The sequence below is a fragment of the Mustela nigripes genome, chromosome 1, assembly GCF_022355385.1.
Source record: "Mustela nigripes isolate SB6536 chromosome 1, MUSNIG.SB6536, whole genome shotgun sequence".
NCBI classification, from domain to species: domain Eukaryota; kingdom Metazoa; phylum Chordata; class Mammalia; order Carnivora; family Mustelidae; genus Mustela; species Mustela nigripes.
This window is the reverse complement of record NC_081557.1, coordinates 266,437,782-266,462,207: the sequence shown is the minus strand read 5'-3', so window position 1 is coordinate 266,462,207 and position 24,426 is coordinate 266,437,782. Positions and strand designations below refer to the sequence as shown.

The 24,426-nt window shown below is 41.0% G+C and overlaps 2 protein-coding genes across 2 annotated transcripts in view; one reads left to right on the top strand and one right to left on the bottom strand.

The window, feature by feature from the left end:
• PAQR3 (progestin and adipoQ receptor family member 3) overlaps window positions 1-2,826 on the top strand; it is a 33,424-nt gene extending 30,598 nt beyond the window's left edge. The window contains exon 7 of the mRNA XM_059385741.1: window positions 2,811-2,826. The gene's annotated coding sequence lies outside the window, so the exon portion shown is untranslated. The remainder of the gene's footprint in view (window positions 1-2,810) is intronic.
• The window catches only part of BMP2K (BMP2 inducible kinase), an 85,625-nt gene that overhangs the window by 3,734 nt on the left and 57,465 nt on the right, over window positions 1-24,426 (bottom strand). The window contains exons 11-15 of the mRNA XM_059378718.1: window positions 23,717-23,913; window positions 22,617-22,715; window positions 21,667-21,851; window positions 19,684-19,841; window positions 12,967-13,077 (exon numbers count right to left, since the gene is read on the bottom strand). Of these exons, the coding sequence (XP_059234701.1) occupies window positions 12,967-13,077; window positions 19,684-19,841; window positions 21,667-21,851; window positions 22,617-22,715; window positions 23,717-23,913 (750 nt within the window). The remainder of the gene's footprint in view (window positions 1-12,966; window positions 13,078-19,683; window positions 19,842-21,666; window positions 21,852-22,616; window positions 22,716-23,716; window positions 23,914-24,426) is intronic.

The following is a 24,426-nucleotide window of genomic DNA, read 5'->3' as shown; positions in this document are numbered from 1 at the left end:
GAAGTCAGCACAGGCTTCCCTGGGAGAGGACGGTTGACACTGAGCAGTAACAAGGAGCCAGGCACGCAAAGGACAGGCAGCAAGCTGCTCTGAGGGGGAGCCAGGGCGAGCGTGACGGCGACTGCAAGAAAGCAATGGGCTCGTTCGAGGACAACAGGCAGCGCGCAGCCACGGTGGGAGGGACAGGCCACGGAAGATGCCACAGAAGATGCCACGGAAGACAGGGCAGGAAACGGAGGGGAAACCCCCTGCCTGTGACGGTGCCTTTCCGGCACGAGGAGGAGTCTGGAATTTGTCCTAAATTCAGTAGGGAACGGAAAGCGGTAAAATGGGTGTCCTGCTCAGACGGGGGTTCCACGGAGCGCCGTACGGGAAGCGAGGCCGGAGAGAAGCGAGAAGCTCGGGGAAGGGGAAGCGGTAGAAATTCAAGCCCGGGATGCTGGTGGCCTGCACGGTGGCGGCAGCCAAGCGGACGCGAAGGACGAGCGCCTGAGGGAGGGAACCTGGGGAGGACGTAGCGCCGCCGCGCACGAGAGAGTACGGATAAGAGGGAAGCCGAGATCATCAAGGACTTGGCTTTGGACCCCGGGCTTGGGCTGCCCCGAGGCATTTAGGTGCAAACAGGTGCAGGAGACCGGAGATGTGGGCGTCCCCCCGGGCGAGGGCACGCAGAGTTCCGAGTCTGGAGGACTTGACCGAGGAAGTGAGGGGCCGCAGCACTGCGCCGCCGGTGTCACAGCTGCGGGCAGCAGACGAGCCCGCGGAGCCAACCGCAAAGTCGGAGAGCAGCACCGCAACCGGCGGGCACAGGGCCCGGGCAGCCGAGGGGTGGGGGGTGCCCGGGGCAGCGGGGAGCACGTGCCCGGGCGGCCGAGGGGGTGGGGGGTGCCCGGGGCAGCGGGGAGCATGGAGCCGGGGAGGCAGAACCGAGAAGGGACAGCGGCCACTGGCTCCGGTCAGCCCGTGCAGCTGGTTGGCAGCCGTGACGCGAGGACCAGGCCGAGGAGGGGAAAGGAGACTGAACTACCGTCAGGTTCTACTTCAATGTCATCATCCATTATTCATCTACCAGTTCCGCGAAACGAGCCAGGAGCTAAATGCTGTCTCTTTACAAATTTATGACAGGCTTATCTGAAATCCTAACAGATTAAAACCCAATCAGATGCAGATTCTCGAGTTCGACTTCTCCTCCATACAGCTTACTTTTACTTACTAAAAACAAAGATTACCTTTAGATTAGCTATAAAATTTTTGTGAATTTTTATCCAAAAGAAAAAAAAAAGTGTAACGGCAAAGACTAAGAATCATCCCTCACTGTGGGCATTTCCTCTATGATAGAGTTTAACTTACTACTTCAAGCTCCTTACCCACCCAGAGCTCCACCGTGTGTACCCATCACGCCTGCTCATGGACACCTCCGGGAACATTCCAGAATGTTTTCCAACCTGTATCCACAGAACATGTTTCTTCTTACAAAAACCAAACAGCTCTACGGTCTCAGGTACCTGAGTTTGTAAAATGCTGCCTTTAATATGCCTCTACCTGGAAAATGCTCACTAAAGGTGCGGCCAAGTCCTATACAAAAAAAAATCTGCTTCATCTTGTGAAACCCAGGACTTCCCAAATTTGCTTCACTATAAACACTTTTATGTACAAGTGGCACCTATTAACTTTATAAACGATTTTGCAAAATACACTCTGAAAAAATACTACTACTACAACTTTTTTCTTTTTTGAAGATTGTATTTATTTGAGAGAGGAAGAGCACAGAGGGAGAATGAAAGGGAGAAGCAGACTTCCTGCTCAGCAGAGAGCCCAAGGGTGGGGGGTCTCGATCCAGGACCCTGAGATCATGACTTGAGCCAGAGGCAGAGGCCCAACCGACTGAACCACCGAGGCAGCCCGGTTTCTACAATTTCTTAGGGAAATTCCGTTTCTAGGGCATAGAGATCTTCTAGAAAATTTAACATAGGACACAGTCCTTCAGTTGACTTTCTCTTTGTTATTCTAGTTGAATCCCAGTCTTCTAAATTAACTGTTTCCTTTACCCAGCTGGCCACTAGTGCTCTTCCAAGACACAGACGTCATTTCCTACTCATTCTGTCCACCCTGTCAGTTTCTTGAAGTTGTTTTAATATAGACATAGATTTATGTTAAGTGCTATACAGTTTTGTTTTCGTTTGTTTTTGTTTTTTAAGAGAGCGAGCGAGCACTGGCGGGGTGGGAGAGGTGGGAAGGGGGTAAAGAGAAAGAATCTTCAGCAGCTGCACGCTTGGCCCTGCTTGGGGCTCGGTCTCACGTCACGGATCACGACTGAGCTGAAATCGAGTCAGGTGCTTAACGCATTGAGCCACACAGGCACCCCCAGTTCCATTTTTTAAATTTTCAGCGTGAATAAAAATTTGTGGGGTTTTTCATGCCCCACTTTTAATGCATGTTCACAGGCATCAATATACTTATTAACTGACAGGAACATGACAAAGCATTGTATGTGTAACATTTTAAGATTTATATTTACCTCTAGGTTGTTTCTAGTTTTTCAGCATTTTAACTAGAACCATGATCATATACTTTTTCCTTGAGGGGAAAAAGGAATAAGAAAACTCTCCTTTTTTAATATCAATTTCACTTTATGGATTGACTGTTATTCCCTCATTCTACATATTCATTATACATAATTAATACAGAGCTAATGAACTTCAATCCAGTAACAATCTGACAAGATCGTAGCTCTGTACCCTCTGTACCCTCAAGCATAATATGAGGAAATATACAAATTATCATGATATGAAGGAATAATGTAATTCCAGGTTCTACTCATCAGATTGTTACAAAGAAAGGACTTAGAAGATGGCCCAACAATCACTCCGGAGTACACGACCAGCACCACCTCCAGAACAAGGCCGAACTCAATTACTTCATCCCCCAAATTCTGCCCTTCTAGGGTCTTGTCTGGACCCAGTGGTCAACAGTGAGTATAAGTGCAGGGGGAAGGGGGGTGCAATTCTTTCTTTCTTTCTTTTTTAAAGATTTTATTAATTTGAGAGACAGTGAGCACACAAGCTGGTGGAAAGGCAGGAGAGGAAGAAGCAGACTCTCCACTGAGCAGGGAGCCCAACGTGGGGCTGGATCCCAGGACCCCAGGATCAGGACCTGAGCCGAAGGCAGACACTTCACCGACTGAGCCCCCAGGCACCCCAGAGATGAGTGCAGCTTGGTGCGGCTAATCCAAGAGGCGTTCAGGTCCACCTTTAGAAACGGCCAGAAAATGAGTGCCTGGGTCGGCCAGTCAGAAGAACATGTGACTTGATATCAGGATGGTGAGTTCAAGGCCGACACTGGGTGTAGAGATTACATAAAACATATATCTATATTTTTAATGGCCAGGAAAAAGTAGGCACACAAATGTATATCCACATACAAGGGTGCATACTGGATCCTGGAAACTGTCTCTGATTTTTAAACAGCTGTAGTTGGGGGCACAGTAGAAGAAACTGAAAAGACTGCTTTCAGAAACCCAAGAACAGACGCACACCATGATCTATTCCACCTTTGCGGTTTCAGATTACAACCCTGGAAAAAGTATGGGCAACGGGGGAAATTTTCTGTTGGTTATAGAAAAATGGGTTTTCTTTCTTTTACTGTCTCCCCTTTATAAAACTAAGACAAGCAAGGATATTAATCCGAATTCCTTCTTCTCCCACATTTTCACAAGAGAATCAGGAGCAGCTATGAACTTTAACTTTTCCGACAGCATACTAAAAGCAACTTCAATGTTAAGCACCATTACAACAATGTAATTGTTGTAATTGTAATTGTAATTTACATTGTTACATTACAACAGTGTAAATGCATGCGGTCCTCCCTCTCCAGTACCTCCTGCTGAGGGAAAGTTAAATTCCAGGCTGTTTGTTACAGCAATCCCAGAGAAGGCTCTACTTTCTGCAGTAAAAGTGATCTACTGAAGCATCCTGTCTTCATTGTGAAACTATAGTAGAACTGAGAAAGAAATGGGAAATTTACAAAATTTGAGGTTATTTCATATTTCTAAGGCTTTTAGTGCTATTCCATAGGCACGGAAGACTGTCAAATTAAGTACTACGGTTATCAAGTTGGTTATCCACTGTACAATGTATAGTACTTTAAAATGTGGCTTCACAGTTAAATGCCATCAACTCTTACATTCTATTTCTTTGCCTAAACATAGTCCTGTAATTGGGAAAAAAAAGAAAAGGGAAGAATTCAGATATTCCCACTGTTTGCTCCTGGGGCCAGACTGCTTCTTCTAGTTATTAGAGTAAATATTACACATGTGATTTACTATGAAATTTAAATCAGGATTATTTCACTATTTAATTTCCCCAAAGTACAGCCTAAATATGTTTCCTTATAATTCAATATATCTTAAATCCTAATAATCCCTATATTTACTGAGAACTGTATTATTAACATAAAAAATGGCTGTTTTTCAAGTGGGTGGAAGGGAAGCTATATTTAGAATAACACTAGAAAGATATATTTAAAGAATAAAAAAATGTCTAGAATGTGCCCAGAAAGATACCTCAGTTCTCTTTCTCTATGAATCAGTTTTGATAAAACACTGTACATTCTCATATGCTGACTAACTTTTATTTTTGGCTCTGAGTAGGGCATTCTTCTTTCCTTAAACTAAATACATTAGAAGACCTGGATGGCTTCTGTTAGGATATTATTTCTGCTCTGTGCCTTGGAACCACAGACTACAAAATTTCAGCTTTTTGAGTAATGCTTATCTTTTGAGGTTGGTCTGATTTCTGCAAATAGCCAAAATCCAATCAGAACAAAATCCTGGAAATAAAGGGAGTGACTAAGACAATGTAGATTTGGATAAATTATTCAATAAAGGGTTATGAAAGTTTTTAATTGTCTTGTGCAGCATGTAAATGGTCCCTCAGGAAAATTCCAAGTAATGTGTTGGGGGGAGAAGTTACAACAGGGACACCTGGGTGGCTCAGTCGGTTAGGATGTGCCTTCGGCTCAGGTCATGATCTCAGGGTCCTGGGGCTGGGACGGAGCCCATGTCAGGCTCCCTGCTCAGCGGGAAGCCTGCTTCTCCCACTGCCTCTGCCCCCTCCCCTGGCTTGTGTGCTCTCTTTTTCTCAAATAAATAGAATCTTTAAAAAAAAAAGTTACAACAATGTGAAATCACTAAAATGTCAAGAGAACTAGTATACTTAAACACACAGATCCTGCTGATTAAAGGTATTTCACTGGCTTAATATGTCATATACAGAACGGCAAGGTAATAGTTCAGAACCAGCTAGAGCAATGCTTCGGTTTTTCAGTACTGCAAGTATAGTGCATTTACTACATATCTAAACGCCACATTGGCCCTCTGATAACTGTTTATATAACAACACATAGCATCCTTCCCTTCCTTTATCTGCAGAAGATACTGAATGGAAGTGCCCTGTGCTGGCCTGGTTCGTGCACTGCCTTGCGGGTCACTTCCCTCCTCTGTAGAGTAGAGAGGGCAACAGTATTCGCCTCTGAAAGTTGTCGCAAGGATTAAAGCGAGAACATATGCGAGGGGCTTCCCACACTGCTGGCGGGGACTCAGGGCGGGGCTGAGCCAGTGCGGCGGGCGTAGCGCACCATCGTTTCAGGATAATTTATGGAGTGCCCGCCATATGCTTCAGTGACGCTGAGAAACGCATCCCAGAGGACAGGCGCGAATACTGTTAAGCACACGAGCGCGGCGCCAAGGGCCTCTCAGACATTCCCTCTTAACTCCCCACCATGAGGCTCCCACAACAACTCAGGGTGAAAATGCTTTGAAAGGACTGTTATGATCTTTTCACCTTTCTTAGCTACATCTTTGATAATGTCCCCCTTACTCTACGTCAGATCACGGCCCTGCCCTCCTGCCACTTGGAAGATCCGCACTGTTAGTCTCCAGCTCTCTGCCTGGCTTTTCCTTTTCTCTCCGTTTCTGCCGGTGACCTTGATCCTATTTCATAGCTGCAACTATATTTGAAAGCAAAAAACAAGAAGGGGTTTTTAGAGATGTAGTCTTTTTATACATGAGGCATATGAAGCTAGAAGAAGTTGACTAACATCCAAGCTTAAGGCCATACACCCCAACGTCAGAGAGACTTCAGCTGACACTAGTGTAAAACTCTCACCTGTAAATCCTACAATTAAACTACCAGTAGAATATCACCACCAGCAAATACTCCACACAGCTCATTGTCAACCCAACAAAATGCAGCCACAGACCTGTTCTGAACTTCTTTCGATTTCCTTTACAAAGCTGTGTCTGGGGGAAAAAAAAAAAGCCCCATATTGTTTCCACTTCAGCAAACAGTGTTTTGCTGAACTGTACAATACCTATCTTGGGCTGAGTGTTTTATAGTCTGTAGGCCTGAGGTCTAGAACTACTATAGGGCTTCATCACCAAATGAACCAATACTCAACTTTACAAAATCCACAGAAGATAAACACCCAAAAAAGCATCCATTTCCTCATCTATAAAATAAAGGCAATAATGGAACTTATGTGATAGAGCTGAACATTAAATAATATTCACTTTACTTAGTAAAATCTCATTAAATACTAGGGTGTGTGTGTGTGTGTGTGTGTGTGTACAAAGAGAGATTATATTCGGTTACTAAAGTAATGACCTTACTTCTCAAGGTCCTGTATGGCACACAAAGGTGAAGAGAGCATTTCCTGGCTTCGGGAAGCTGACCGTCCACTTTAGCAGCAGGGAAACGCACCTGCTCCTCCCGATGCCCGCCATCCGGGAAGTGACTAACCCGGTAGAAACTGGGAGGGCCTGAGGAACAAGCCTAACTCACCAAATGAACTGACATGAATCTGCCAAATAATATCAGAACATAATTCCATCCATTTCGTGCCTGAGTTTTCATAAAAGGAAATTTCTAGATGTTAAAATTTCAAAAATACCATAGTCTTGCCCAGCCCCAGAGAAGATTCCAAACTCAAAAGTTAAATTTCTAAGGTCAGTTTTCATATATTTATTACAGTATTCTTTCATACTCTTTGGGGAGAAGCATGAAATCCTAGTTAATGCCACATTATTTTAAATGAATATTGCAAACAATGTATTCTTCAGTCACATAAATTAACCTTCATAAACTATATCAGAAAATTCAAAATATTTAGAAAATGTCAAAAAGTGGGGGGGGGGGCCTTGTTTGCATCATACTCTTCTCATCAGGCTCCCATCTTTTAGACGATAGCTCTTTCAGTTATAAAACAGGTGGTACATTTTTAATCATATAAGAAGCTTCCAGCTTCAAGGAAATTTTATTTTGATGTTCTTTTCTTTGCTATCAGATTATAGAGGATGAATGGCTGGAAAGTGCTCTTGTAATTACATGCCTTCTGTTGTCTCATCATTTAGGGAACAAGGGAGGGGCTGTGGGAGTTGAAAGCCCACTCTGAACCGACAGCATCCTGCCTGCTGTCACTCCCCAGCAACGCGCCATGCCGGGACTGAGCATCAGTGCATTAGGAGACTTTATCCAAATCTGTACTGTTTCTCCGAAGACAGGCCAAGTGACAAGGCCTGAGTATAAAAAGAGAATCATGCTACTTGTGAACAGTATTTTCCAGCCAAATTAAAAATGCTACAAAACTGACATTTTTATTATGCATTTTTATTTAAAACAGGCTACTCAACATCTTTGTTTTGCTACTATTTACAGAAGAGAGTTTAGAAGCAGACAGAGCTGGATTCCTACTTATAAACTTAAACTGTCTGACCTTAACCAAGTCACTGGCACTCTCTGAGCCTCAGTTTTGACTGTATGTATAAAACAGAACTTAATAAATGGTAACCATTATCACTGACACCCTGGAAGAGCAAAATTCTTGATCTTCAAGAATTACTAGAATCTAAAAATATAAGCAATACATTCATCATCACTTATAAAACGACATAGCATTTGAACGGACGATCCTGCAACAGTCTACGTCCCAACAAATATTCGCTATACACAATGTGACCTTTCCTAACCTTAAACTCAAATTTAGCCTCCTGTTCGGTCACGAGAACCATGAAGTGGATCTGGGATTTGGAAGAGTAACTACCAAACCTAATTAAAAATGAAATGCAATATATGAAATCTAAAACTTCAGTAACTTAATACAGCCTGTCAACAAAATTCTTCAAATATTCTGTGTGTCAGAAGTTGTGTTTATTAAAATCAAGCAGTTTGGGACGCCTGGGTGGCTCAGTTGGTTGGACGACTGCCTTCGGCTCAGGTCATGATCCCGGAGTCCCGGGATCGAGTCCCACATCGGGCTCCCAGCTCATGGGGAGTCTGCTTCGCTCTCTGACCTTCTCCTCGCTCATGCTCTCTCTCACTGTCTCTCTCTCAAGTAAATAAATAAAATCTTTAAAAAAATAAATAAATAAATAAATAAATAAATAAAATCAAGCAGTTCGCACTTCAATTCCCGTGTTGGTATACAAACTAACTGTAAAATGATGCCTGTGGGAGAAGGGAGAGTGTGTGGGTTTGATGGGGGAATGAATCCCATGCTTTTAATAAAGTTTTATGTGTGTACTGGTAGTTAATGCTTTAATAAGAATAGGAATAGCACCATCCAAATAGTTCTTGGTAGTGAAAACCTTCAAAATCAGACTGTACATGTTATTTCAAGGTACCAGTAGTTAAGAGGATCCTAGCTTATTATTACTGGAATTTTGTAGTACTACTAGCTAGACAGCAGTTACAACTTATTTAACAAAAAAAAATTTTTAATTTAGTAACAAGTAAACATATTATGTACTAACACTACCAACAACAGTCACGCTAGCAACAACACCGACAATGTTGTGTTTTGTGTAACACTCCTCTTTGATTCTTTCAATAATCTCATCAAGTAGCTAATATTATCTCCAGTTTAAGATAAAGAAACCCTCCAAGAAACAGGCAACATCTTCTATCACACAGCTAATCTGGGATACAACCAAGATTTATACCCAGGACTTCATAATTCCAAAGTTGTTTTGGAATTACAGTATTATGATTATGATATACCACTCTACTAACAGTTTAGTAACCTGACATAAAAGGTAAATATAATTCCATGATAATTAAAATATCATCTTAGGGAATACGATATTACCCTTACATACAGCACCAAACATATTCTTGATATAATTATTTGATTTCTGCATAAATGGATATGTACAAAATTTAATTTGGCCCATAAAGAAATGTTTAAAAACAAGAACAGGAAAAGCTAGGTTTGAACAATTTAAGACACGATCTATCAAAATGTTATCTCCACCTAAGTTTCCGAAAAGCCTGAAAACGCAGTAGCATAATCTAATGCACCAGTGAATCAGAAAGAAGCGTCTGTGTGAACAGATCAAGGTGGTCAGCCGACTGTATCAGCTCTGGAGTACACGCAGCTCTTACAGAAATGGGGGAGAAAGGTATTCTGGAAGAGGAGAGGCTATGGGACCCAGGGTAGGGACATAGAGAATATTCCGACTAATTGAAGCCTTTTTTTTTTTTTTTAAAGCTGCAATGCAATGAAGCAATACCTCAAAAAATTCACAGGGAAAATTACATCCAGTGTAGAATTATTTACGCAAATTATCAGTCAAGTGTCCGTTAGGAAAAAAGATATTTTTAGGCGGAAAAGCTTAAAACGTGTCCTCCCATGCACAGTTTCTCAAGAAACTAGTCGAGGGTTGCTTGGGAAGACCAAGGGAAGAAAGGAGATCCCCCCCAGCCCGGGTGGGAGGAAGTGTAGAGTAAGCGTAAGAGAGCAGAGTAAGATGGATTAAATATCAGAAGTGAAAAATCATCTCGACGGAATCTGAACAGGGATGGGGGCATGGAGGCAGCAGGCAGATAAGTGAATTTTTTCATTATAAACTTGTTAAATCTAACTTTTTAAAGTACATAAGTATTTTGATTAATAAAATTAAGTTTAAAAACTAATTTTGTAAACTTATGATAAACTGAAGAAAAACAAAGCAAAAATTAATCCATCATAACTTCAAAGTTAAGATTTAAAGTTCTCACAGAAATTTTGTCTTTCAAAATAAAAAGAGCACAATTCCTAACAAAACCAGTGTAAGGAACACTAGATTTAGGACAATGGAACTTCCTCTTAAACGTACTTTCCCAATGGAGTTAAAACTTGCTGAATTCTTATAGCATTCTGCTTCATGACTAAATTTGCTTTATTCTCAAGTAGCATTCTCCATCTGGTTGACATAAAATACAGTTATATTCAGTAATTGTCAACCCTCAGATTGAAGTAAGATGGTTTATCACATACACCTATCATTCTGCATTCTGTGTACACACGCGCGCGCGCGCGCGCACACTCTCTCTCTCTCTCAGTCCTACGCATCTCCAGATGCTCCCAATGTTAGGTAGAGTGTATTTTCACTGAGCAGAATTCATTTTTCTTTTTCCAGTTTCTTCCTAAATCTTACAGAAAAGACAATATTTGTTCCAGTAGATTCCATTATTTTATTATGAGAAAAACGAATGACCCCAAATAGTTTATTGTAACTGAAAAATTATGCATAGTGTATCGAAGCTTGATAATGAATAGTTCATTCAGTGCAAATCTGTTATTTTTAGTTTCAACTTAATTACATACTTTAGATCTGGTGAATACAAATTAACAGTGCTGATTAGCCAAGTGACTACCCTTCCTTCTCTTTCTAGATGAACATCTCACCTGTGACCATTCCATCCTTTATTCCATTCTGTAAGCTCAATTCCTCATAACCAAACCATTCCAATGCACATGGTTACACTAAATCTAACAAGGTTCTTTTGGAGGGGTACTTTTAGGGTAAAGATCATTTCTTTGGGTACCCAGGTGGCTCAGAGGGTTAAGCCTCTGCCTTCAGCTCAGGTCATAGTCTCAAGGTCCTGGAATTGAGTCCCACATCGGGCCCTCCGCTCAGCGGGGAGCCTGCTTCCCCTTCTCTCTCTCTGCCTACTTGTGATCTCTCTGTGTCAAATAAATAAATAAAATCTTTTTTAAAAAAAAAGATCATTTTTTTAAGGTCACTTTCTTAACACTTACAAGTATGAATTTTTAGGAATAGTCAGAATTTTATCATACACCCAAAAACTGTTATTAGATACTTACTGGGTTGGCCACTGAACAGGATTCAAAGACAGACAATTCACGTTTTCTACCCTTGGTAAGTTTAAAATATAACGGAGAAATTAAATGCCCACAGTGAAAAGAAAAACTAATAGTGACAGCAATCAAGCTAAAATCTGTGAGCCTATTTCTAACTATAAAAATCTTAGGCCAACCCCAAAACAAGGGTACCTAAGGAAAGAGCCAATCATTGAGGCTTACTCTAGGCCCTGATTCCAGTCTTCATTTCTCCAGGGTTCTTTCAGAAACTTGTAAAGAACAGGAAAGTTGCAGAGATACGTGCAAACCTGAAAAGGATTATACAACCCCTTCCAGGGCCTAAAAAAGAGCCAGCAGTAAAGAAACCATTTTCAACCACAAACAGATCAATACCTACATTCTTTTTTTTTTTTTTTTAAGATTTTATTTATTTATTTGACAGACAGATCACAGGTAGGCAGAGAGGCAGGCAGAGAGAGCGATGGGGAAGCAGGCTTCCCACTGAGCAGAGAGCCCGATGCGGGGCTCGATCCCAAGACGCTGGGATCACGACCTGAGCCGAAGGCAGAGGCTTAACCCACTGAGCCACCCAGGCGCCCCCAATACTTACATTCTTGAGAGCTTCTAATGACCATGTTGAGATACTATATTTCATTTGAAAAAAGAAATAGCATTAGCATTGGGGGTGTGAGGGAGTACACGTGTGCAGATGAAGTAGAAACAGTAAACTGCCTTCCCCACTCAACGAATGCTGTCATGCCATTCATTAGAAACAATTTGAAAGAAGCAAGCAGAAAATGACAACAAAATGGACTGTTTTCAATAAATGGCAAAGAGTAAAACACAGAACATGAAAATATGTAGAAACTCCTATTTATTTTTGTGCATATCCTGAATAGCCAAATCTAAATACTGAAAAGCTATTAACACTGCCTCGATGTAGTCATCAGAAATCCTGAACACCTATATCTTATTAAACTTCTATTTATAAGTTTTTCTTTTGTTTATAAGGTGTGTCATTTTTTCTTTTCTCACTTGGGTGCATTTTTAAATGACAGCAATGATGTTATTACATATACATAACGTGCCTGAGTGAGAAATATTAGGAAAAGAATGCTAGAACCATCTGTCGACTCATTATTTCTTCTAATATATCTCCTTTTTCTAAGCTCAAACTCATTTTTTTCCATTAGGAACACACACACACACACACACACACACACACACACATTTACAACAAAGCAGGACCCTATTCCAGCTGAGTATATTTGACGGTGCCAGCTGGGGGATTATTTAGAAAATATTACTATAGATAGTTTTTAATGGTAATAACAATATTTAAATTCTAAATTGAAATCAAAGCAAAAAAAAAAAAAGAAATTGAAGTGAGGATATACAAAGAGCAACATGATACAAAATCACGAATACTTTTCAAATACAACTACAAAAGAGAATGTATAAACTAGGAAAATACAGAATTTTTAAGCAAAAGCTGAGCATAAAAAGATCTTTAAATATAGAAAAAGAGATATTCATGCATGAATCTGTTTCACTGATACCCAACAATAGAGAGAAAAAGAGAGTGACGGCTCTACTGTGTATGTCAGCATTTTTCTATGTTGGCAAAAGACACACCTGAATCACCCAGTGGAAAGGAGACTGTGAGGAAGACTGCGGCAGCAAAGGTAAAATGAGTCTCGTCTTCTGCACCTCACACCTCATCCTTACTTTGGCCTCATATTAATAAGGGGTTTTCTGGTTGTTCTTTTTATTATTGTTGCTTCCGCGTGAATTTTTAATGATGACAATGTTGCATATGTGACTTGCCTGAGTGAGAAACGAAAGGAAGAGAACCAAAAGGATCTTCCGGAGGACGGTTATGTGCAGCGGAAAGTGGGTCTACATTCTTATCTGGGGGTGCTCTCTCCTCGAGCCTGTCTGCGAAAATAAGATGAAACAAAAAAATAAAATAAAATAAAAACAGTCTTCAAATTAAAAAAAAAAAAAAAGTGGTAACAGTATAAATAAAATTAAACAAAGCAACAGCCTTTTTGAAAAATACCAGAGTCAGAGCTCTTTTTTACTAGGATGAGGGGTAGCCCTGAGTTAACAGATACTTTTGCTGCTACACAGGCAAGCTTCTCATCATCTCAGCGCCAGATTTCACAAATACCATTAGCCCAATAAGTAACTTAGTCTAAATCCCCAGTTTTCTTCAACTTGTAACACACTGGACCTGAACTTAAATGCAGCTTACTAAACAGAGGCATTATTTGGCAGATTTTCTCCCAAAAATACTCAGGGAAAAAAGATTGCAAATGGTCATTTGTTCATAAAATGGGCAAATCTTATTTCTCAACAGCAATAAAAAGTAATTAACTATTACACTGATGTTCATTTCGCATATTAAATCATTCACATACACATACACACAGAGACTATGAAACGCCTAATGACAGAGTTGATACTTCATCCCGCGGATATCTGAGACCCAGCGTGTGCCAGGCACTGTTCTAAGCAATGGGCCGGCGACGTCGAACACAACAGAGAGTCCTGCCTTCTTGGAGTTTATATGCTGGTGTGGAGAAACCAAGAGAAAGCAGTGAGCACAAGGAGACATATATACAGAATGTTACGAATCAAGCTACAGAGAAAACTGCAGTCCGGGGGAAAGGGGGTAAGGGGGTGGGCACAAGTCACAGTAATAAACAGAGATTCTGACTGGGACCAGGTGAGAAAAGACGTCAAAGAAGCAGCAAAGGGACATCTGGGGGAGAGCCCAGCGGACAAGGGACGGGCTGTGGCAAAGGCTCGAGCTCCAGCAGAAGCCGCCCTGCCGCACCTGACACAGCAGCCGCAGTACGGATTAGCTCTCCTCGCTCTGACGCCGCCTATCACAGGCACTCGATCAGCGGGGACTCCCCGATCTCCGTGCGCTGCCTCCCTAGCGTCTGATTCGGAGCAGTGCAACACACACTATTAGCAACACATTCTGCTGTTTTCAGGAATTTTAAGTACTCCCAGGACTATACCCTTCGTGTTTAAGAAACTCTATGGGCCAATGACGCTGGTTTCGTTTGAGTTTTAAGACAGTGCAGGGAAGGCAGAGAAAATCCAAATATAATTAGAATTCCCTAAAAATGACTTGTAACTTCAGAATGAAGCAAAAAGCCCCAAGTGAAAGCAGCAATCCCTTAGGACAGTGCTTCCAAACTGAAGGTGCGTTCCAGTGAACTGTGCATTTGCTAAAATGCAGACACTGACTGGACAGTTCTGGAAGGTTCTGGGCTTCACTTCCTACGCTCCCAGGTGATGTGATACTGCTGGGTCAGGGACACACTATTGAGAAGGCAACGCCCTGGTGTCTATAATATCCCCAAGACGCTGCGATGGACAATTCTTTAAACACCTTTATGACAACGGACATACTTATCAGCTTTTATGGCTAAAACTAATATCCACATGAAATGTGATATCTACATGAAACTTTGGATTATCTGAAATTTTACTTAAAGTTTCATTGATAATATAATAAATGATAAATATTTTGAGAAGGCAACATATCTGATGACTGATTTATGCACAAACAGAAGCTCCAAGACTTAAGAGCTGCTTTTCAAATCCAACAGAGTAATGGATAACAATGAAAATTCTGGGGTGGATGGAGAGTGAGGACAACGGGAAGGCGAAGTAAGGAAAGGACACACGGAAGAGACTATCTCAGAGTGACAGCCCCAGCACATCAGTGTCCAAGATCCCTCGCTCTTGAAGATCAAGACCGTGTGTGTGGGTACTCAGGTCTAAATTAGGACCAAACTTCCTTTCCAAACCGTCTGCAGTATAATTGCTAGGATTCCTGTATAAAACTCAGTTACCTGGGCACTACGCCACAAACCTAATGCATCAGATTTATCTGAGCAGGACTTTGGAAATCTACACTTTAACATACTCCCCAGATTTAGAAAAAAACAGCACTGTACCAATGGTTCCCAGCATATAAAAATGCAGTTACCACTAAGGTTCTTTGAATCCTCATGCATTGGTAGATTATCTCTATCAAGTTATGGTTTCAATTCACATAAATGTAGAATAGCACTGTGTAGTTAGAATAAGAATACAAATATTACCATGTGGGGATAAACTAACATTTTTTATATAGTGAGTCCCATAATTTTAAAATATGGAGACACCGTTCTATGCAAAGTTCATTCCCCCAATTATTCTGGGAATCAGAATAAACTCGCTATAAAATGAATCACATTCTCACTGTTTCACAAAACAGAGGATCAATTTATCCAAGGAGTCTTTTGTTAAATCATCTAGATTTCTAGAGTTCACAGGATAATCTGGGTCCCAGGGCACAAAATACAAAATAAATACATATATCAATTTTTTAAGTTATTAATTACCTATAATTAAAAACTAATGAAATGGTGTAAGAGCTACTTTTCAAATACACAGTCACTCTTAAAATGAACTTAAGTTCCGTTTTCAAATCACTGCTTTACATTAGAGCAAAACCAGAGCCTGATTTGTCCAATATTAAGAGACTTACCTCCTGCCTTCCCAAAAGAACTGTGTTGATGAATAAAGACAATATCTTTTCAGGATTTTTAATTGATACAGATGGCAAAATATAAATGATTTAAAAATCCTAGAGTCAAATTATATTCCACAATAGCATCAAAAAATTAAAATATTCTAATAAGTTAATTCCGTAGCTTATTTGGGTAATGGCTTGAGTAGCCAAAAAGGCTAATGAATAAATTTTATAAGTATAGTCTTCATCTGATAATTTTGAAACTATTCTATTTGAAAAGTTCTGTTATTCTGCACTAAAGGAACAGCAATACACCTGAATTAGCTTAAAATGGTGAGAGTTAATGCTTTACAACAAACTAATATAGATATTTACATCTATTTCTTTCTGTGGCTTCATAGAAAAAACAACACATTCAGTAGAATTTGCAAAGCAGCCACAGTCTTTAGGTTCTTCTATTCTTCGTTTCAGTTATTGTGATGCAGTTTGAAAAAGAAACAATCATCATTAACAAAAAATAATATTCCATTAAGTATTACTTTTAATTAGCATGCAGAGCTACACAACTATTTGAACAAAGGCAAGTTAAAAAGTTTCCCAAAGCAAACCCCTGTAATCTAGTGTTTAATGTATTAAATTTTACCACAGTTAGATATCTAAAGTTTACATACTAATCTGGAAGTTTTGATATGAAAGACAAAGAAAAATACAAGTTTTTAAACTTTAAAAATGTCATTGAGATCAACTTATATTGAGTTAATATTTTGACTTTAAGTAGAACAGATGAAAAATTCTGAACCATAAATAATATTCAGTTACACTGAAAGCAAAAGCAAGAATCTGGTTTATTTTATATGTTAAACTCCTTTGCTAACTGGTGTCTGAATGGAATCAACAACTGTTTTCTTAAAGATCACTGAAAAACCATTTTTTGTTAACAATTACTAATATTTTGGAATCCTGGTATGTCAAGATGTATTATGATTTTTAAGTCACCTTTTGGATAATACAAACATGTAAAATATTTCCTAGACACAATTATCCTTTTTCATTTTAATAAATAATATTTCCCATCTTAAAAATAAAAACTCAAATGGCAATGTACTCTTCTGAACAATCATTACATGGGCGACGCAAAAATAAAAACTCAAATGGCAATGTACTCTTCTGAACAATCATTACATGGGCGACGCCTGTATTTTTAAGGACCATACATACAGGTATTGTTTCTCACTGGAGAGCATTTCAGAAACCTAATGTAAATTATTTCAGAAAAGACTCTGGAAAATTGTTGACAAAATCTGTGCTGAGATAAAAGGTAAATTTGCTATTCCAAATGCATCAATAATTTTCTTATTTAAAAAAAAGTTTTTAAGGACAAAAGAACAACCAGTAATGACCAAAGTTCATTTCCATTACACCGTCAGTCTTCCGCCGAGACTGAAGGTTCCGAAAGACCTTTTTTCATGCCGCAGGTAATTTAGCCCCTATCAAGTGGATTGAGTATCAGATGGCTTACTGCTTGTGAATGGAAGAACTGTTAAAGATGACTGAACATAGGACAGTTAAGTTACACTTTGGGAAGAAATTTTTCTAAATGACACTCTACATATTAATGATTTCTTTATAAACTTTCATAAAGACATTTCACCTTTTATGAGCACCATTATTACGACTATCCGTTATGAAGGAGAAGGCAGATAATTTCCATCGTCTTTCTTGCTGTCATATGTCACTTCTGCTGTTGATGTCATCCACCCACAAAACCCCTTCTAATCTGGCTTTCTAATTGCCAGCTGAGAAACCTGATAGTTTAGATACAATTTTTAAATGCCGGTTAAAGGGCAATAACCTTGAGTTGGAGCCTAAAGATTTACACAGAAGACGAGGAACAGGGAAGTGACATTTATGGAGTACCCACATTCCTTCAAGACATTATTTCCTTTAATTTTCCTGATCATCTTATGAGATAGGCATCACTCTACCCAGCTCGTAAGTGAGGAAGTGAGACAGCAGTTAAGAGACTTACTGAGATTACAACCTAGGTAAATGGCATTGCCAAGGTTGAGAATTCTGGTGCTAGATGTCAATTTAAGCACATCAGCCTTGTGACAGGGAAATGATTTCAATAGCTTGTCTAGACACTTGCCCAAATAGCTGAGTTGCTCCAAGTCTGACCTTCCGAGAAGTTCCTCTCCTGAACTTTCATCTGGAAATTAATATCTTTCCATAATTAGCATGCAATGAAATCTAAATTCTTTGGCACACACATGTGTGAGAGATACACACAAAAATGACACATGTTATCTGACCTTGAAGTCTGAAAGCAAATAGCTGGTTAAGAGTTTCACAGGCTAAACCCAATTTTTATGAAGTTATGTATACATGAATATTTTATATGCCATTCTTCCCTATGTGAATTAAATAAAACTTGCTTACCATTACAAATTCTATGGAGCTTAGAATGACATATTTTTATTTATAAGGTATAAAATAAAATATTTTATTATATTTTATATATAAAATATTTTTATATTTTTATTTATAAGGTATAAAATAATATATTTTACCCATTCCATAACTGATGGGAAGAAGAAAAAAGAAAGAAAAGAAAAAGGACGAGTTTTACCCAAATAGTAGAAAATTGCTTTAGCAAACCCTCAGTTACTATCCTGGAACACATTAAAATGAATACTTTAATTTTACCTTTTGCTTTCAAAATAACCCTATAAATTATATTGATTTGGTTATAACCCATATATCACCCTGCCGTCCCCCCAAAAGAAAGAGATACTTTATTTCCTTTTTTAGAACTTAGCTTTTCGGGCTACTCAACATAAGGTATACTAAAAATGCCTACAAAAAAGTCGTGGTTTAAAAAAAACTTTCTTTAATAAAAAGATGTAAGTTTGGTTTTACCAAAGTTGACAAACCTTTATTAAAGGTTCAAAACTCATGTTTATATATGCATTAATCATCAACTTAATTTTTCATAGTCATATAACCAATATGCAAAATATAAATTTAAATCTCAAACAACTATTCTTACATGAATTAGGGCATTTATAAATTTTACATAAAATATATATCATTTGGGAACAAAGCAACTCATCTAATAATTGTTCTCATAAAGCCAGCTGCCTACAAGAGAAGAGAAGCTCAGAACTATGAAGCTCAGAACAGCCCGTTAGGACCTTCTTCTCACATGCAACACAGGAAAACACACTTGGAGACGCGAGCACATGCACGCCCGCACGCGCACACGCGTACAAACCTCTGAAACCTGAAAATTATCTAGACTCCAGAAGTGAGTTTTTGCAACCTCCTCAAAACATTCCACACTTCCCTTTTCCGAGAAAGAGCTTTTCTAAAATGCGTGCGGTAAGGCTCGACATATACAGTAGGTAGTTTAAGAAAAGGCAAAGATTCCAAGTAAAACATTGAGATATCTGACTCAAAGTGGAAAATAATTTATTTAACTTTTGCCATATCAGGACAACAAAGCAGCCCTTTTATGTCAGCACTCATTAAAAGGGCATTACAGAACATTAACATAATGTAGTAGCCCATGTTTTCTTTCAGGCACTTTCAAAGGGCATCTCAGACCCACAGTGTCTTCTACCGCATGTGCAAGAAAAGAGAGCTGCAAAATGATTAGTAAGCAAGATTCGGATTTTAGTAAGCAAGATTCGGATATCTCCCTTTTCATTTAAGTATCAATTTTCCATGTTTTAGAGATATTCTGAATTTAACATTCAAAGATATGCAGTATTTAAGTGCTAGGAATCCGCATGTTACTAGCAATCCTGGGTTTAATCAAGCAATTGATTTCAAAAGGACGCAACATAGTTCAACAGTATACGTAAAAGACGGCCTGATTTTTGCCCTCAAATGCACAAAAAGAATTTTCTATTTACCACCTCAAAACAGTCTTTGGCCTTGCTGAATAATTACAGAACTGTGATTTTACTGTGAAGCAAAATAAGCCTTCAAGTGTCCCTTACTTGATCTCAGAAGGTCAAATTCTCTGTCCAACAGTTCCTCTTCCGTTAACTTGGAGAAATTATCGTCTCCGAAAGGGTTCCACCCCGACATGTCAGGTGGGTTACTGACGTTCCTCTGACTTGGAAGATGAGCAACTACCTCTTTATCAGCGACTGACCTGTAGTAATAATTAAGAAAGGAAAAGAAGAGAGAAAACATTAGAATTCAAAATTCTCAAGGGCCCTAGTTCATTCTTCCTAACCAACCTGGAAAATCAGATGCTTTTATGATGACGAGGACGGCAGATCTGGGCACAGATGGGACAACCCCCCTGGGATCTGAACTGCTGTGATGTGTACCCTTGGGCAAGCTCCGTAAGTTCTCTGTCTCAGCTTCCTCATCTGTACAACAGGAGGCACTCGATCTCTCTCATAAGGTTAAGGAGATTACTTAATACATAAAAAGCCAAGAGAATGGTGTCTAGAAAAAAAAACCAGCACTTAGTATTATGATGATCCTAGGGAGTAGCCCTAAAGCGATACTCGGGTGCCATGTCAAACAGGATCCGTCTAAAATCACCACCGAATAAGACGGTCCCACGTCCCGGCTCTGCTGAGACACCGCAACAACTCTCCGTTTACAGAGGTGTTCTCTACATAGTCACCAAGGAGTGCTTCATGAATCAGCTAAAAGTAGATGAGGGTTATTTTCTACATCATAAAGAATTCATTGTATCTTAAGTATCCACATAGTCTGGAGGCCCGAACCTCTCATTTTATGAAAGTTATCTACTAAGGTCTCTTGGCTCTTAAGAGAAAATGAGAGTCTAATGATTTCTTAACTTAAGAACCCCTGGTTAACTCTCTTTCAACCCAGCCTGGAAATACCAGAGTAGGCAAATAACAGTTTGGCAAATACCAATCTGGATCTTTAAACTAGCCTCTGATCTTATGCCCTGCTCTGCACTTAGACATACTTGTCCTAATTCCTTCATCTAAATGTTTGATTTAGGAAAATACTTCAATAAATCCATGTTTTCTCCCTTCCTCTCTCCCTATCTTTCTCTCTCTCTCTCTCACACACACACACAGAGGCTGGGAGGTATACTACAGCAAACTGTATATCTTACCCCCCTCTCGACAGGCTCACTGAATCAGTATGCTACTGATGTTGCACTTTCTCGTGCCTAAGTCCTAGCCGAAGCTTGCAGACACCTTTTCCCAACTAATGCTCATATACTGAAATAATATTATATGAGAACTTCTTCAGCATTCCCATAATCAAAGTTCTAATACTACTTCCTCCTACATATCTAAAAATATTAGGAAATATTCATAATGGTCAATAGATCTTTCACTATAAAATCCTGAAGCACTCCCCAATTCAAATCTGAATTTGAGAAAATTGACAGCATAGTTCTTTACCGTCATGTGTCCAATCTGCATGATCCATGAAAAACAACTCTAACCAATATATCTAAATAACCAAAATACACCAGGCTGTGGTTGTAATAAGCTTGCACGATCTTATAAATGAACCAAGTGACATATTATTATTTTTTGCACCTCTTCAAATTAAACCAAATTAGACAAACTTTATGAATATTATCAAATTAATTGAAAGTAATAATATATATAAGTAGACAAAGTTAAATTAACTTGTCTACAAGGATTCCTTTTTTTAAACTACTAAAGTAGCCTGTTAGGGCTTTGTTTCTATTTAAATTACAAAGACTGTCTTAACATATAAGTCACTAATTTCCTTGGCCTTAAATGCTGCTAGATATTGCGAAGCCTCACCTGCAAATAGCAATTATTAGACCTGACTGACGGAAGTGCAAGGAAGGACAGGGATCCTCAGGGTCGGGAAGAGAGGACTAGCGCGAGAAACGGGGACTCAGCAAAAAGACGGGCTCGCAAGTCAGGAGCCACTTGGTGACTCCACTCGGCATTCACGCCCACTTCCACGATCACGGCTTCCGCATTCGCCGCAAAGATACTTGCCTGTTGGCACTATAAGAGGAGTCCACTACGCTTCCAACCTGAGCCGGGAGGGAAGACGTGGAGGAAACGAAGGCCGGCGGGAACTCCTGAGGGGACGTGAGAAACTCGGCTGAAGCCTGGGGCTGGGGCTGCGGACGCTGAGCCCGCACCTGCTGCTGCAGGAGCGCCTGCTGGTACTGCTGCACCTGAAACGAGAGACGCCGTGCCAGACAGGGCTCAAGGTCACTGGAGCCCGGTCAGCACCACCCTGCTTACTACGCTCTTCCCCTTGCACGCCGGCAGCAAAGTCCGGGGCCTGAAAAGCAGCGTGCGCGCGGGGGAGCAGTCTGCGGCTCCAACAGGACAGCAGTAGACAGAAGTCTATTTAAGAAGCTGTCTGACTGTGGGTATGACGGTATCATTTGCAAAATATACAAACACCAAATCACGACACTGTATCCCTGAAACTAACAGAATGCTATGTCAATCATACCTCAATTAAAAAAAACGTTGTGAGGTTAGGCTCACTTGACAGGATTCAAAGATCTACCTTTGAAAAGTCTAAGAAAAAGACAAGAGGAGTTTATAGCCACTAGTACAGCGATTGCTATAAATTTGCTCTGAAGCAAATGCAATTTCTCATTGAGTTTATTTTTTTATTCAACAGACATGTGCCAAATGAAAGAGACATATGACCAAAAGACCATGGGAAATAGATCATTTCCCTTATATGATGAGGTAAGAGAAAAATATCATCAGTCAGTTACACTGTTCCAAGTTCAGGTGCTATGGGTCAGACCAATGCCAGACTGCTTAAGAACACACACTACTGGCTTTGTTAAGAATGTGTTAATTAACTGACTTGAGTCAAATCTGAATAATTAAATTCTGAATAATACCATTCATACTGGGAATTCCCACACTGGAATGTATTCTCAGAGAGAACTATCTAGAAGTTACAAAACACTTACCATTGCAGGATACTGTGATGCAGAAGGTTGCGGCTGATACACGGAATGCAGCAAAACCTGTTGCTGGAGCATCTGCTGCTGCCTCGCTGCATGCTGATACTACAATGAAAAAAACAAAGAAATTCATCAATATCAGGCACGCCTTTTTTGTGCCATCGGGGTTTTTTTTTTTTGGCTTGGGGGACATTTTTTAGTACTGAGCTCACCATCATAACAATGATTTCAGTACTAGGAGTCCAAGCACCAATGTACAAAAACCCTAGTCCATAACTGACTAGAACTTACATGTGCTCACTGGAATTGCATTCCCAGTGCACTTTAAGGATGCTTGGAAGAAAACTAACCCTGAACACACTTCCCTGCTGGACCCTGAAATGATCTGGGTCCAGGACTCATAGTAAATTCCCAACCTCTTCTATCTCCCCTTCCACGATGCCTTCCGGCAATGCAACGGCACCCTCCATTTAACTGTTCTGCTCCGGGTCTCTGCATCAAGACCAGCAGAGGGAGCCCCCCACGTAGAGGTGCCATGTGTTTACTGGGCTCAACACATTTCAGGAAATGATAGAGAAGGAATTGTGACAAGTAATTAAATATGAAACAGCTAAATGAAACTAGAAATTTGCAGGTTCTGGTAAGGCAAAGTGCAGAACAGAACTTAAGGTCATTTTTTGTCTGTGTCCCAAGTCTAAATGCCACCCCTACACACACACACACACACACACACACACACACACCCCAACCCAGGCCTGGGAGGGCAGGGGCGTACCTAGAACAAAACCCCAAGACAGTTTTATGTCTGAGAGCCTAAATGCCACCTTTCCAACAATGACATTCTTAAGTTGTTTTTTAACTAAAAACATAACCTGAAAAAGATGACATTCATCGTCAACGGCCATGCTTATTCAAAATGCCCAATGACTAAACATTTCTTGGCTTCATGCAGTCCTGATGCAACCTATTTCAACAGGAGATTCTTAAAGAATCTCACGAAGGCAAGGAAAATGCGTTTTCTTCACTAGTGTGTTAACGGGGCGAAGGCTGCCTTGGAGCCAGAGTCCCCTGTGCCCCCGCCGTGTGTACAGAAAGTGGAGCGTGACCTGCTGCCCGTAGGCGTCCTGGAGGAGCTGCGGCGGCGGCTGCGGGGGCCGGGGCTGGAGGTGAAGCTGCTGCAGTCTCCAGTCTCCCTGCTGCAACTGCTGCAGGACGCGGTGCTGCTGCGGGGGCTGCTGCGGGGGCTGCTGCGGCGGCCCCTGACCCAGCGCCAGCTCGGGGCCACGGCCGGGTCTCAGGGCTCCTAAAAGAGGTTTGAAAAATGCAGGTTAACATACAAGAGTTCAACAGAACGGTGCATTCCGTTCTGCTTCACTGAGCCCCACTGGGCAAGGCCGGTCCCTCTTCTGTCCCGCGTGCACACGAGCCCACGGCCCGACGCGGTGTTTCCCGGAGCTTCAGGCCTCGCGAACGTGCGTGCATCCGCCCCAGCCTGAGCCAGTCGGCCTCTTGGAAACGCTGCGCCTTCCCCCGCGCAGGTCTCCGAGGCCACCGCAGGTCTCCGAGCCCACCGGCCTCGGCCCGCTCCGCGCTTCTCCACCAGCCGCACGATCGCGTGCGTCTGTCTTTGCCGGTGCGATTCCCTCCGTCTACACGGCCCGTCTGCCGGTGCGACTCCCTCCGTCTACACGGCCCGTCTGCCGGTGCGACTCCCTCCGTCTACACGGCCCGTCTGCCGGTGCGATTCCCTCCGTCTACACGGCCCCGTCTGCCGGTGCGACTCCCTCCGTCTACACGGCCCCGTCTGCCGGTGCGA